The sequence below is a fragment of the Corvus brachyrhynchos genome, unplaced genomic scaffold, assembly GCF_000691975.1.
Source record: "Corvus brachyrhynchos isolate BGI_N302 unplaced genomic scaffold, ASM69197v1 scaffold961, whole genome shotgun sequence".
Lineage (NCBI taxonomy): Eukaryota > Metazoa > Chordata > Aves > Passeriformes > Corvidae > Corvus > Corvus brachyrhynchos.
This window is the reverse complement of record NW_008236008.1, coordinates 451,124-462,686: the sequence shown is the minus strand read 5'-3', so window position 1 is coordinate 462,686 and position 11,563 is coordinate 451,124. Positions and strand designations below refer to the sequence as shown.

Sequence of the window (11,563 nt, the reverse complement as noted above, 5' to 3'; positions counted from 1 at the left end):
TGCTGCCGCCCCAGCAGGGCCGGGGAAGGAGGGGGCACAGGAAGCCTGGTGAATAACTTCGGTGGAGAGGTCTGTGAGGAAGGGGTGGGTGCGGATGGCAGGAGCCTGAAGCCAGGCGGGAGATGCTTGGTGTCCGTGCCGGATCCAACGCCTGGAGTGGGGATAGCTGGCTGTGGGGACACTGATGAACACCATCACCGTGGTCAGGCTTTATTTTCTGAAGCTTAGGCGATGGCTGCTCAGTGCACAATGAGCTGGGCCATAGCTCAGTCCTTCCTAGTCATATGTGGTGTCCTGTGTGTCCAGCCCGGGTAACAGAGGATCCAGGGAGGTACAGTGGATCTGTGTGTGTACATTTAAGCCCTTCTTGCTGAAGATTTCAGGGGATGGAGTAGTAATTGTGCAGGAGTAATCCCGAAGACGGGGGGGGGGGGGGGGGGAAGAAAAATCCCTGTTATAAATTGTCTTTTAACTTGTGCATTTAATTTGTTACTTCAGTCACTAAACACAGCCCAGCCCACAGGGTACAGTTCTCAGGCCACAGGGTTTATGCTGCTGTCACACTGAAGTTGCGCTGGAATCCAGTTACTCCTCTCGGATGTCGATCTGTTTGTCATCCCACAGTCATTTCTGTGAACTACTGCAGGGAATCTTTCATATGCTGTGAACTTTGGCTCCCCATCAGCTCAGTAATTCCATGTCCTATCCTTTACCAGGTAGCTTTCTTATTTTTGAAGATTCAAGTGTTGTTTCATATTGGTCATCTACAAAGAGGACTAAGGACATTTTGCAGAAGAAAATATGAAAGATATTAAAACAGATGCATATATACAAAATACCATATTTTGGCCTTAGTAGTGCTCCTTCTAAATTCTGCAAAGTAGTGCTTTATGGTACAAGACTCTACTCTTACAAAAAGAAATATAAAGAGATGTGGGTAATACACAGTGAAAACCACACCAAAGAACATGGTCAGCCTGCAAACCAAAATTGTAGTTGTAAAAGCTTTGTCAGTGGGAATCAGAATTGAACTTCTGTGTACCTGCATGGAAATAAATGCAAGATCAGCACCTTAAGTGGGTGCCACAGGAAATCACAGCAGAGTAGGAAAGTCAGATTTTAAGAAAGGAGATGTTTTCCAGTTTCACACTTTTAACAGCTCTGATAGACTTCTCAAATAAGGGAGTTAAAATTTTAAGTCTTACTTTTGATAGACTGATTATAAAATCTACAGGAGAGGTTAAATGGAAACTTTAATTTCATGGGTTAGGGAATTAGGAGAGTGAAATAACTCACTAAGGAAATGAAAACACTAGAGCATTCTTCAGAAATTTACTCTAGAAATAGGGTATGCTTCAGTCGTTGGAAAGAACTTTGAACTGAATGTTAAAAATCCTTCAAGAATTTCCTAGTTTGAAAAAGAGACTATTTTAATTTTGTGTGGCTTCGTTAATATGTACCCTTATTATTACTATTATAGCATGGCCAGTGCTACCATAATTTCTTCACAGTTTATTCCCACAGTTGGATAAAGAGTGCAAAGATCTTGAAAGATGGATCCTGAAATGCAGAAAATGAGGGAAGTTGTCCTTGTCTACCTTGACAGAAGTGGTGGCCTTCAGAAATTTGTGCATGATTGCAAAAAATATAATGGTATTACTCAACACATAGTCTGTTAAATTAATACATAATGTTACACAAATCTGTTATTTTAAGATACTTTTTGCTCCTACAGACTCAAAGCAAAGTTATGCTGTTTATCGTTTCATTATTTCAATTAATCCTTCTGACATTGCTGAATTGGATGCAACTCTTGGAAACTATATTCTTCATAATCCCCTACAAGCTGCACAGATTTTTCAGTCAGTAAGTGTATAACAGATGAGTACACAAAAGTGCACCATCTAAATTTCAACAAGATTTTCCTTTCTAAAATGAAGTTATTTTTCCATCACAGGTATGTTTCGTAGCTATTAAGACATTATCATTAATTGAACAATTGCAGACAGAAGCCCAGGTGAGTCTGCATTGGTTTTCTCCATTTAGACCTTGAATCTTCTAAGTATAGTGAAATATTAACAAATATTTTTGTATTAAGTTTTCATTTTCCCTTTGGTTGCAGTACTATTTATAATTAAAATTAGCTGGAAGTCTCACCCAAACATATTGCAATTGTGAGATTAATTAATATGAAACTTAGTTACTCTTCATGTGTTTCTGAAATTTTTTAGCAGTTACGCATCACATTGTGTGTTTGTCCATGAAAAGTAAAGCAGTTTTAAATAAAAATATGTTTTTATGATACTAATGCAATTGTGTCTCTTGCTAGATCAGTATATTGCTGAAACCAACACATTTGCCACCTTTACCAAGTTATGTTCTGAGTCTTTCTGCATATCCCTTTAATTACACATCTCAAAGATTTTATATGTCTGATGGGATAGTGATTGCAATGGGAACTGTAACAAAATACACACAAGGAGCAAGATTTCTTTGTACTGAGGAAACCTGTCCTTTCTCTGAAGGTAGTAAAAAAAACCCAAATTAATCAGTACTATTTAAAAAGCTTTTAAATAAATTTGATAATAAGATATTAAAGACCTAGCATAACAAAGGTATTTTCCTATATAGTTTTATTATGCATACATTTTTGTAATGAGCATAGCAGGATTTTTATTAATTGAAAGGAGTGGACTTACTCAGCATTATTAAATGTTTTAGAAGAATATCTGTGCCAGCAATCCCTTTTCCTAATGCTGGAGATAGTTTATAGGAGAAAACATAAGTCACCAGTATAACTTGAATGTATTTAATATCTTAAATAACTTAATACTTAAATGTCTTGAATAACAATAAAATATCTCAAAAGTAAATAAACAAATTAGTAAGATACCTTTTTCCTTGGAAACTGTTTCTGTCTGTATAAAAACACCACAGCACAATATGCTTAAGTGGCTGGCAAAAGCTTCTAGCATAAAACAAGTTTGCTTTAATGAGTAGCTGACTTCTGTGGAAGTACTACTTTGAGTAATGTTACTGAATTGCTTGTACCATTGCAGGGTGAGGCCCTAAATACTTTTAAGGCTGGTTTTTTGCCTCTTCTGTAAGAGAGACCATACGGTTATAAAAGAGATGCAAAATCCCAAAGTTTGGAGACTGCAGATTAAGTCATACTGACATCTTTATGAGGACACGCACCTCTGTTAGTGACTATCCATGTCCCATGTCATTCCTACGCCAGGCAGAAGCCGCAGTGGCTCACTCCTCAAGAAAGCCCGGCCAAGCTATTCAGCTTGGGAATGTGCAGTAGGAAACTCTGCCATCTCGTGGCCAACCCCAATAAATTATATGGATAATTTTAGTGGAATATATATGGGAGGCTCATCTGAAGAGACACGTAATAGATTTGGAATTTCACTGTCCAGTATTTTAATTGCTTCTGTTCTTCATGGGAAAATAAAAGGAGGGCACAGCATTAGTTTTAAAATGGTTGGTAACTTATTACTTTTTTTTTAGGATTTAGGTGCATCAGGGTGCATTGTCCTGGAGCTACAGAGTCTGCTACAGTGAGGACTGATTTTGTGTGTAGCTTGTGTTCTTCACCACTGCAGGAAGACATGAAATTTAGAGTACTTGGTGGTAGGATCTATGTAATCTTTTAGATCTGGTAGTTTCCTACTTCTGTTACACAATAAGTAAACAAAATATTTCCAAAAATGGAAAAGCCCATGGCTTTTTCCACAAAAGCCCACTTAAAATACACCAGTCATTTAAAAAAATATGTTTTCAAGAGAACTAACCTTTCTTTGCCTTTGTTTTGAAAGATAAACAAATAGTTGAAATGATTGATGCTAAAATGCTGAATGCTTTGAAAGGATATTCCAATGATAAATCACATTTTAGGATTCAGGCATTTACAGTGTTCTTGAGAGGTAAGATGAACTTTGGAGTTTTGTCAAAAATGTTTTAGAATTGATCCGTAAGAATCCCTTGCAATTGTAGCTCCATTTTTTGGGTTAAAATGGTGAAAGTCATAATTTATATTGCAGTTCTTTCTGTACTCCCCTCCTTAATTTTATAAAAAGTAGCTAGGTAACAAAGCAGTGTGCACAGGTGATTGCAGAGCGTACATCACAAAATTCTTGTGTCACTTTTACACCCCCATTGAATTAAAATCCCTGGCCAGCTTAGCAGTGTCTTATTCTAACTGTTGCTTGTTTTTATCTCCTTTCTACTTCCTTTGGCCATGCTGTTCTGTACTAATTTCATGCATTTTTAACATCCTTCCTCAATCTAGCTGTTTTCCACATTCCATCAGGATTTTTGGCTTCTACTACCACTGCCTTCCACTGCAAACATTAAATGATTTCTAATGTTAATATCCAACTGAAATCACAACTCAGCAACATATTTCCATTAATTCTTAAAGAAACCCCAAACAAACAAAGAGACAAGCAACAAAAAAGCCCTCTGCCATTCCAAAAGTCTAGGGAATTATATGATTCATTTCTTGAAAACTAAATAGAAAGAACTAGGAGTGCTAAAATTATATTTAAAAATTTCATAGAAAAATCTATGGTTAAGATACTGTGAGTTGTATGCATTAAATTTCCACTGGCTCCAGCGATCAGTGTGGTTACAGTGTTTCTCAGGCTGAGATTGATATCTGGTTGGATCTAATTCTCATTTTCAAAAAATAAATGGGATTTTGTTTTCTAAGCTGCACAGAAATATAAAGATTCACAAAGCTGTTTGTGTGTCTTTTTGAAATCTGTAGTTTGTAACTCCTCTTTATTGTGTTGGGTTTTTTTCTCTGACCTTATATAGGACAGTGACTGATGATGGTGGTGCCACAAGTTTCAGAGTAGGAAATATACTTGTAAAAAACTGTCCATTTTCTTTTCAATGGAGGACTAAATGCATTGTCCATTTTCTTTATCATTAAGTCTATTTTCCCTCACCTGGTGTGCCTTCCTTACCTTTTGCACTAAATAATTAAAATTGTATGTTTCATTTTATTCTAGTCCATTATCAATCTGGCATACAGCTGTTTTCTGCCAATGTTAAATCATCAAATCAAACGTTCAGAATGTGTTGTTTTCTGACCATGTCTTTAAAACTGCTTTTATGCCCTAACATATCTGTAGCTTTGCCCCCCACACTTATTTTTTTATTATTTCCAGATGAACTGGCCAATAAAATGACAATAGGAAACCACTACAGGATTATAGGAATTCCAGCTTGTGTGCAAAATGGTCTACAAGCTACGGCATGTATAGAAGTCAATAGTGTACAGCTCTATAAACCAAATGGTAAGAAAGTTCCATTTATCACTGGCTTAAAAAAAAGTTGGAAAACCTCCTAGAAAAAAAAAATCTTGAGAATTGGTATAGTTTTTTATTACCTAGAGGTCCAGATTACAAAACCATTCAGGGACGTTCCTCTTCCAGTCTGAAATGTGTACTTGCTGTTATTTGAGGATGTCTGCTTTTGCCCACTTTCCATGCATTGGGAAACTCCCTAATTATTTATTGTAGTTCTTCAACTTCTCTTTCCATCTTCACCTATCCATTGGAAAGTACTTTGAAATCATATAAAATGCACCTGATATTTCAGTTTGTTTTTCCTTTCTTATTCCATCAGTTCTAGCAGATTGTGTCTGCTAACTTTTTAGCAGTAAAATTAACTGTGTCAGATGCTTACATTCTGAATTTGTGCTTAATACAGAGATATGTTTGTTCTTGGTAAGTTTTGTATCAAGACTCCAATGGTGATGTGTTCTAACATACCTGCAGAGATCTCTTTTATGTGTTTGTTCACCTGTACTTTGTTTCCATTAGGTCCTTCTTTTGTCAGTGACAATTTTAAGTATCTGCTCTCACTGACTTCAAGTTCATGCTGGAGGTTTACTGCTGTCCTGGCCAACGTCTTTGCTTCTCAGGTTGTTCCACCAGGCACTTACAATACTCTTAAACTTGCAATATTGTTGAGTCTAGTACAGACATGTGAAAAAGAAAATGCAGATTATCTGGATCTCTTGGTTGTAACAAGTGACACGCTAATAATCGACAGGTAAAGAGATTATTTTTTTTCACATAAATTAGAATTTAAGAATTAGTATTTTTAAAGCTAATAGGATCGGTCTTACATGGAAAGCTAGAGACTTTGTTTTAAAAGAATATACAAGGCTCCAACTTAGTTAAACACTCAGTTTTTATCCCTAGGACATTTTTTGGTTTTTTCAAGTGATAAATCTAGATCAGAACTTCATTAATTATAAAACCTCCTAAAACTCTCATAAGATTACAGTAAGAATTTAACACTAGCACTGTTTTGCAGAGCTCAGACAAAACATTCTTCTGAAATCAAAACTGAAGACTGTCCCAGAAGCTGGTAATGCCAAAAAAAATAGGGCTCAACTTTTCAAACCTTGTTTCAATGTAAGCCTTCTCATCACTGAATCCCAGCTATCAGCCTTTTTAATAAATAAGCAGCGTATAAATAGATCCTTACATTTTTATCACTCTTTTTCATAAAAACCATACGAATAAGGTATGAAAATTCACATACATCTTTACACATAGATTATAAATCTGGTTGTTGTTGCCTTTAAACATTTTTCACTATGCATTTATGTATTTAGCTATTCATGCAACTATAGACTGTTAACACAATTTTACATACACTGCAGAAAAGTACAATATGCTCAGCTTTACAGTTACATTAATTTAAACCAAACTACTTTCTCCTTCCATAACTTAAAAAAGTTCTCTGAAAGGGGCATGAATTTTATTTTCATTTGGAAGTTCTTCAACCCACTCACTAATATCTTTTGTTGTGAAAAAAAGAACCCAAAACTTTGACCATTTCAAAATTTAGCTGTAGAAATTTGTTCAAATTTTAAAAATTGTGATCTACAAGATTTCTTTTTTCCCAGGTTAAGATTAAGATTTCTTAAAAGAAACAGGAGTTCAGTGTTTTAAGAATCAAACCATCTGGTTAATATTAAAACAGTTGCACACTGTAAATCATGATCAGTATTGTAATTGGTACTGTCTTGCATGTGCACAGTATTTACTGTCAGCAGCCTGTCAAAGTAGGCTTTTCCTACATATTTCCATTGGTGCAATACCCTATTTACTAATTCTTACTGATTTCATTTAATAATTTTCTCCCAGGTCGCAATACTAGGACAAACCATGTCATCTTAAAATCTGACATCTTAAAATCATTATGAGCCTTTGATTGTGGAACCAGACAGATAATTTGCAACCTCTCTGTGCCAAAGAACACAGTACAGGGGATGAAAAAGATATTCTATGCCTTCTTTCTCCAAAAGAATTGGAGGGTACTGTGTAACTCAGGAAGGCAGAGTTTACAAGTTCCAGCCTTTTCGTTTTTCCTAGATGGCCAGAATTACTAATCCTCTAAACTTTTACATCACTGGAAAAGTTTCTCTAGCATAGAAAGAGGAGTTAACAATATGGGGTTAAATTATGAGACGACTTTGATTTCCTAGGAATTACTTCTGCACACCACAATTTGCCTCATGTTTAATCCATAAGAAATACAGTCTCAATGACAGCTGTTGGAGAGCAGGCTTGAACCTCTACTTTTGTACTCAAACATTTAGTTTTGATGCTGATTTCACATTAAGGGTTTTTTGTTGTTGTTTCTAAGTGAGTCTTAATACCTATTAAGTTTTTTTAAAAGTGAATAATTTAACAATTTATGACTGACAGAATTATTTAATCCTCCAGGCTTCTGAATTACAGCTTATGTCTTCTGCCTCGTGGCATACGACACCCACCTTCTAGTGAAATTTTTCCTTCTGTGTCCAAAGATAAACATGGAACTGGAAGTGCCAGTATTCAAGCCTGCAGTGTTGTGCTGGCCAAGGGTGGCATCTGTTACATAGGAGACTTAAGTTCATATAAAAAGGATAAACTTGAACTACTGCAGTCTGGTAATCTCCCACCTCCTAACAAATGAGGGGACAGAACTAAACAAATGTGCAAATTCAAGGCTAGGTTTGTTCCCCAGCTTATGGCCCTCAAATGCTGCAAAAATCTGTGCACTGTTTTTAATGGGTCTGTGTAAGACACAAGGACATAAAAGCCAAGGTCCTGTAAACGTAAATCTGCTACACTACAGACATCCATTAATCATAACAATTCAGCAAAATCACAATTGTGACTGATTTCAGATTATGTGTGGGACTAGAATTTATAGCTAAGCTGAATTGGTAACGTAACTGATGAATTTTGTCTTATCCTAGTGCTAGAGAGCAGAACAACAACAGTATTTATTCCTGGGAAGAAGTATGGAGAAGAGGCTGACCAACAAGTTACTGTTTCAGTTCAGACCAACTTTTGGTCCCATGTAGATGTGGACTCTTCCTCAAAGAAACATATACAAAAGGAGAACTTTCTAATTGGACAGATGGTAAAGCACATGCCTAAAAATTGAACTTGTTAGTATTTCCCAGAAAGTCACAACTTAAGTAAATTTAAATCAAGTATCTTCTAAAATGAGATAGCTTTCCCAAAAAAGTATTGAAACAAAATTTTACTAAGTATTACAGGTAATTCATTAGATAATCTTGCAGTATAAGTGGATATAGGATATTTCAGATGGAAAACAATATGATGCTTCTACATGTCAAAAGCCCAAAATAGATGTTTTCTTTCTATGGGTCTTTTCTTTAGGATGTGAGTTTGATTCCAGTTAACCTTGTAGATGGTTTTGGGCTCTTGATCTACAATGAGTTTCCTTCCTGTCACCTGTCTTCTTCTGTTGTACATCATGTCTTGAGAAGAGCCATTAATCCTGAAGCCATGCTGTACAAAGTCTCACAGCAGTTCAGAACACAAGATTACGAGGAGGTAACAGATTATACACAATAATTTAAAAATGCATTATATTTGTGAATATCATACTAGGTTTGGCATCAGAAAGTTCTCTCTGCACAGTCTGCTTAGTTTTAATACTCACTTTTTGCCCTTCCCCCACCATATTTCCACTAGCACTAAGAGGATCATTGACAAAAGCAGCTTCAGTTCTTGAAAAGGGTCAGTATAATAAATACAGTTTGAGCGTGTTTCTGGAAAACAGACTAAGTTAACATTCATATGTGAACAGATCTCCAATATCTACTTTTGGCCAAAAGGTTTACAAGCAGTAGCAGAAATTAATATTCCATTCTAATTAAATTGTCAATAGCTGTAGCATAACTAACAGATTCCCCCCAGAAGTGTTCAAGGCCAGATTGGATGAGCTCTGAGCAACCTGGTCTAGTGGAAAGTGTCCCTGCCCACGGCAGGGGAGTTGGAACTGGGTCATCTTTAAGGTCGCTTCCAACCCAAACCATACTATAATTCTATTTACTATCCAAGATCTGTCCTTATTGTTATCCTTCATATTTTCCTTATTCAGCATAGCCAAATGGTGACAACTGTCTTTACTATTAAAACTATTGGTAGAATATATTGTCCAGCCTGTATTACTATGCCACTGGTATATTAAAAGGTGTGAAAAAAGGTCAGTTCTTTATTTTCCAGTTAAATATTTAAAATGTATGCTCTCTCTCTAGTTTATTTTGTTTGCTAGGAATCTTCATGTTGAACTGAGTTCAGAAGCAGAAAGTCTCATTCAGGGCTATTATCTTGCAAGTCGCAGGGTGAGAAGAGATTCCATTCATGGATCAACGTTATCAGCCTCTGCACTAAAAATTCTGTATGTCCCACTTTTAATTTTCAAAGAGAAATTGTGCTCATCTGCTCAGGAGCTTGTTTAATAAAAATCTAGATAAGACTAATTTTTTGATCAAGCATAAATAATCTTATTTATCATTTATGAATGCCATTTATTCTATATATTGAATTGTTATATATATATATAGATACTGCTAAAAGAAACCCAAGTTCAAACAACTTTGCCAGGCAAAAAAAACCTCCCAACAGCTATTTACAAAACACGTATCATTATTAAAGCTATCTAGAAAAACAAAATGGGACTTAAATAGGCACTGCTTTATCATGGGAGCAAAAAAGTATTAATGGATAATATGCCAAGTTCCACTTTTTAGCACAAAAAGTCAATGCACATGTATTTTGTCAGTGATAAGTGTAACTGCACAGCTAAAGTATGAAAAAAACCAACCCAGCATTAACTTTTAATTACGCAAGTGTTTGACACAGGGCGATACACATTGCATTCATGCCTGCAGTATTTTTTATTTCTGACATGCTTATATTGATCTCTTAGGATCTCACTGTCTAAGGCTCATGCCAAGCTCAGTTTAAGACAGACAGTACTTGAGGAAGATGCAGTGATTGCCATCTTGTTACTTGAGTCATCGCTGACCCTAAAACATGGTAAATAATGCACAACAGTTCCTTAGTCTTGGGTGCATCACCAGCACATTTTGTCAGTCTGAAAAAATTCTATATCCATTGATTGCAGTAAGTGAATTTCAGATCAAAATCCAGAACTTCCACTGCTGAAGACTGGTATTGAAGAAGTCTGTCAGTTTGATTTCTCTGCTGAGTCTCAGTGCTGTATGTAATGAGGCCACAAGCCTGAACCAAGCCTGTCCTTCATGCTGGCTTATATGAGGCATTGCTCCTCTTAACACTGGCTGAGGTTAAACTAAGGACAGATTTCCCTCCCTGGGGAAACCAAAACCAAGGGTTGGAGGTTTTTTTGTTTATTAAGCATCAGTCATATTTGTTCACACACATATTTGGAAGTGAGGTAAGAATTATGATCTAGGATTGCATTACTAAGTAATTTGCATCACAGCTTTTTTCCCCTCAAAGTACTGGCAAATATCAAGCCTTTCAGCTTAAGGTTTAATTTCTTCTTTGCCTAGGCACATCTGTATTATGCGTAGCACCAAATCCTGTATTTCCATTTGACATCACTGATGAAAACTCCCTGCAACAGAGAGATATTTACCTCATGCAGTGTCACCATCAAGTGCTGAAGTTTATTGCTGCCTATAGCCCAGGAATTCACACTAACACTAATGAGGAGTAAAATTCCCACTCTAAGTAAAGCCTGAGGCTTTGGCTTTTTGAGAGACTACAGTTAGAAATACAAAATTACTTCTCTTTGTGGCTACCACTCTCCATTCACAGCTAAGTAAGGAGTAATTTAGGATTCAGGATTTTTATTAAGACTACAACTGAAAATTAAACCACCAGTTCAGAATCTAATGTTTCATTTCAGCTACCTGAATTCTGCAGTTTTTCTTGTTGCTTCTTTTCAAATATATCACCCAAAGGGTTAAGGAGCTTTAAGAACATCAAAACCCTTCTTTTCCTAGTTTAAGTTAACAGTCTTTAATTCCTCATGGTGTATAGATTTTGAAATGTATAAAAGTATTATCATACTGCTTCATGTTCTGCGTCCTTTTTTACATTACAGCAACACGAGATTCTACAACGATGCCACATGCTCCTGCCACCAAAACCCAAATAAAACAAAAAAGCCTGCAAAACAAACAAACCACAAAACAAACCCCTTAGCCCTCCCCCCACCCCCACAACGCCTCTACCCA

General features: G+C 36.2%; 1 protein-coding gene across 1 annotated transcript; it reads left to right on the top strand.

The window, feature by feature from the left end:
* Nucleotides 1–1,538: 1,538 nt before the first annotated feature.
* Nucleotides 1,539–11,532, top strand: MCMDC2 (minichromosome maintenance domain containing 2). Its single transcript, XM_008631990.2, has 14 exons — nt 1,539–1,653; nt 1,736–1,866; nt 1,958–2,017; nt 2,330–2,525; nt 3,517–3,639; nt 3,825–3,932; nt 5,184–5,312; nt 5,841–6,072; nt 7,761–7,966; nt 8,279–8,445; nt 8,709–8,885; nt 9,593–9,735; nt 10,267–10,376; nt 10,874–11,532. Exons 1-14 carry the CDS (start codon nt 1,554–1,556, stop codon nt 11,038–11,040), a joined length of 2,049 nt encoding a protein of 682 aa, XP_008630212.1. The 5' UTR covers nt 1,539–1,553; the 3' UTR covers nt 11,041–11,532.
* Nucleotides 11,533–11,563: the final 31 nt, after the last annotated feature.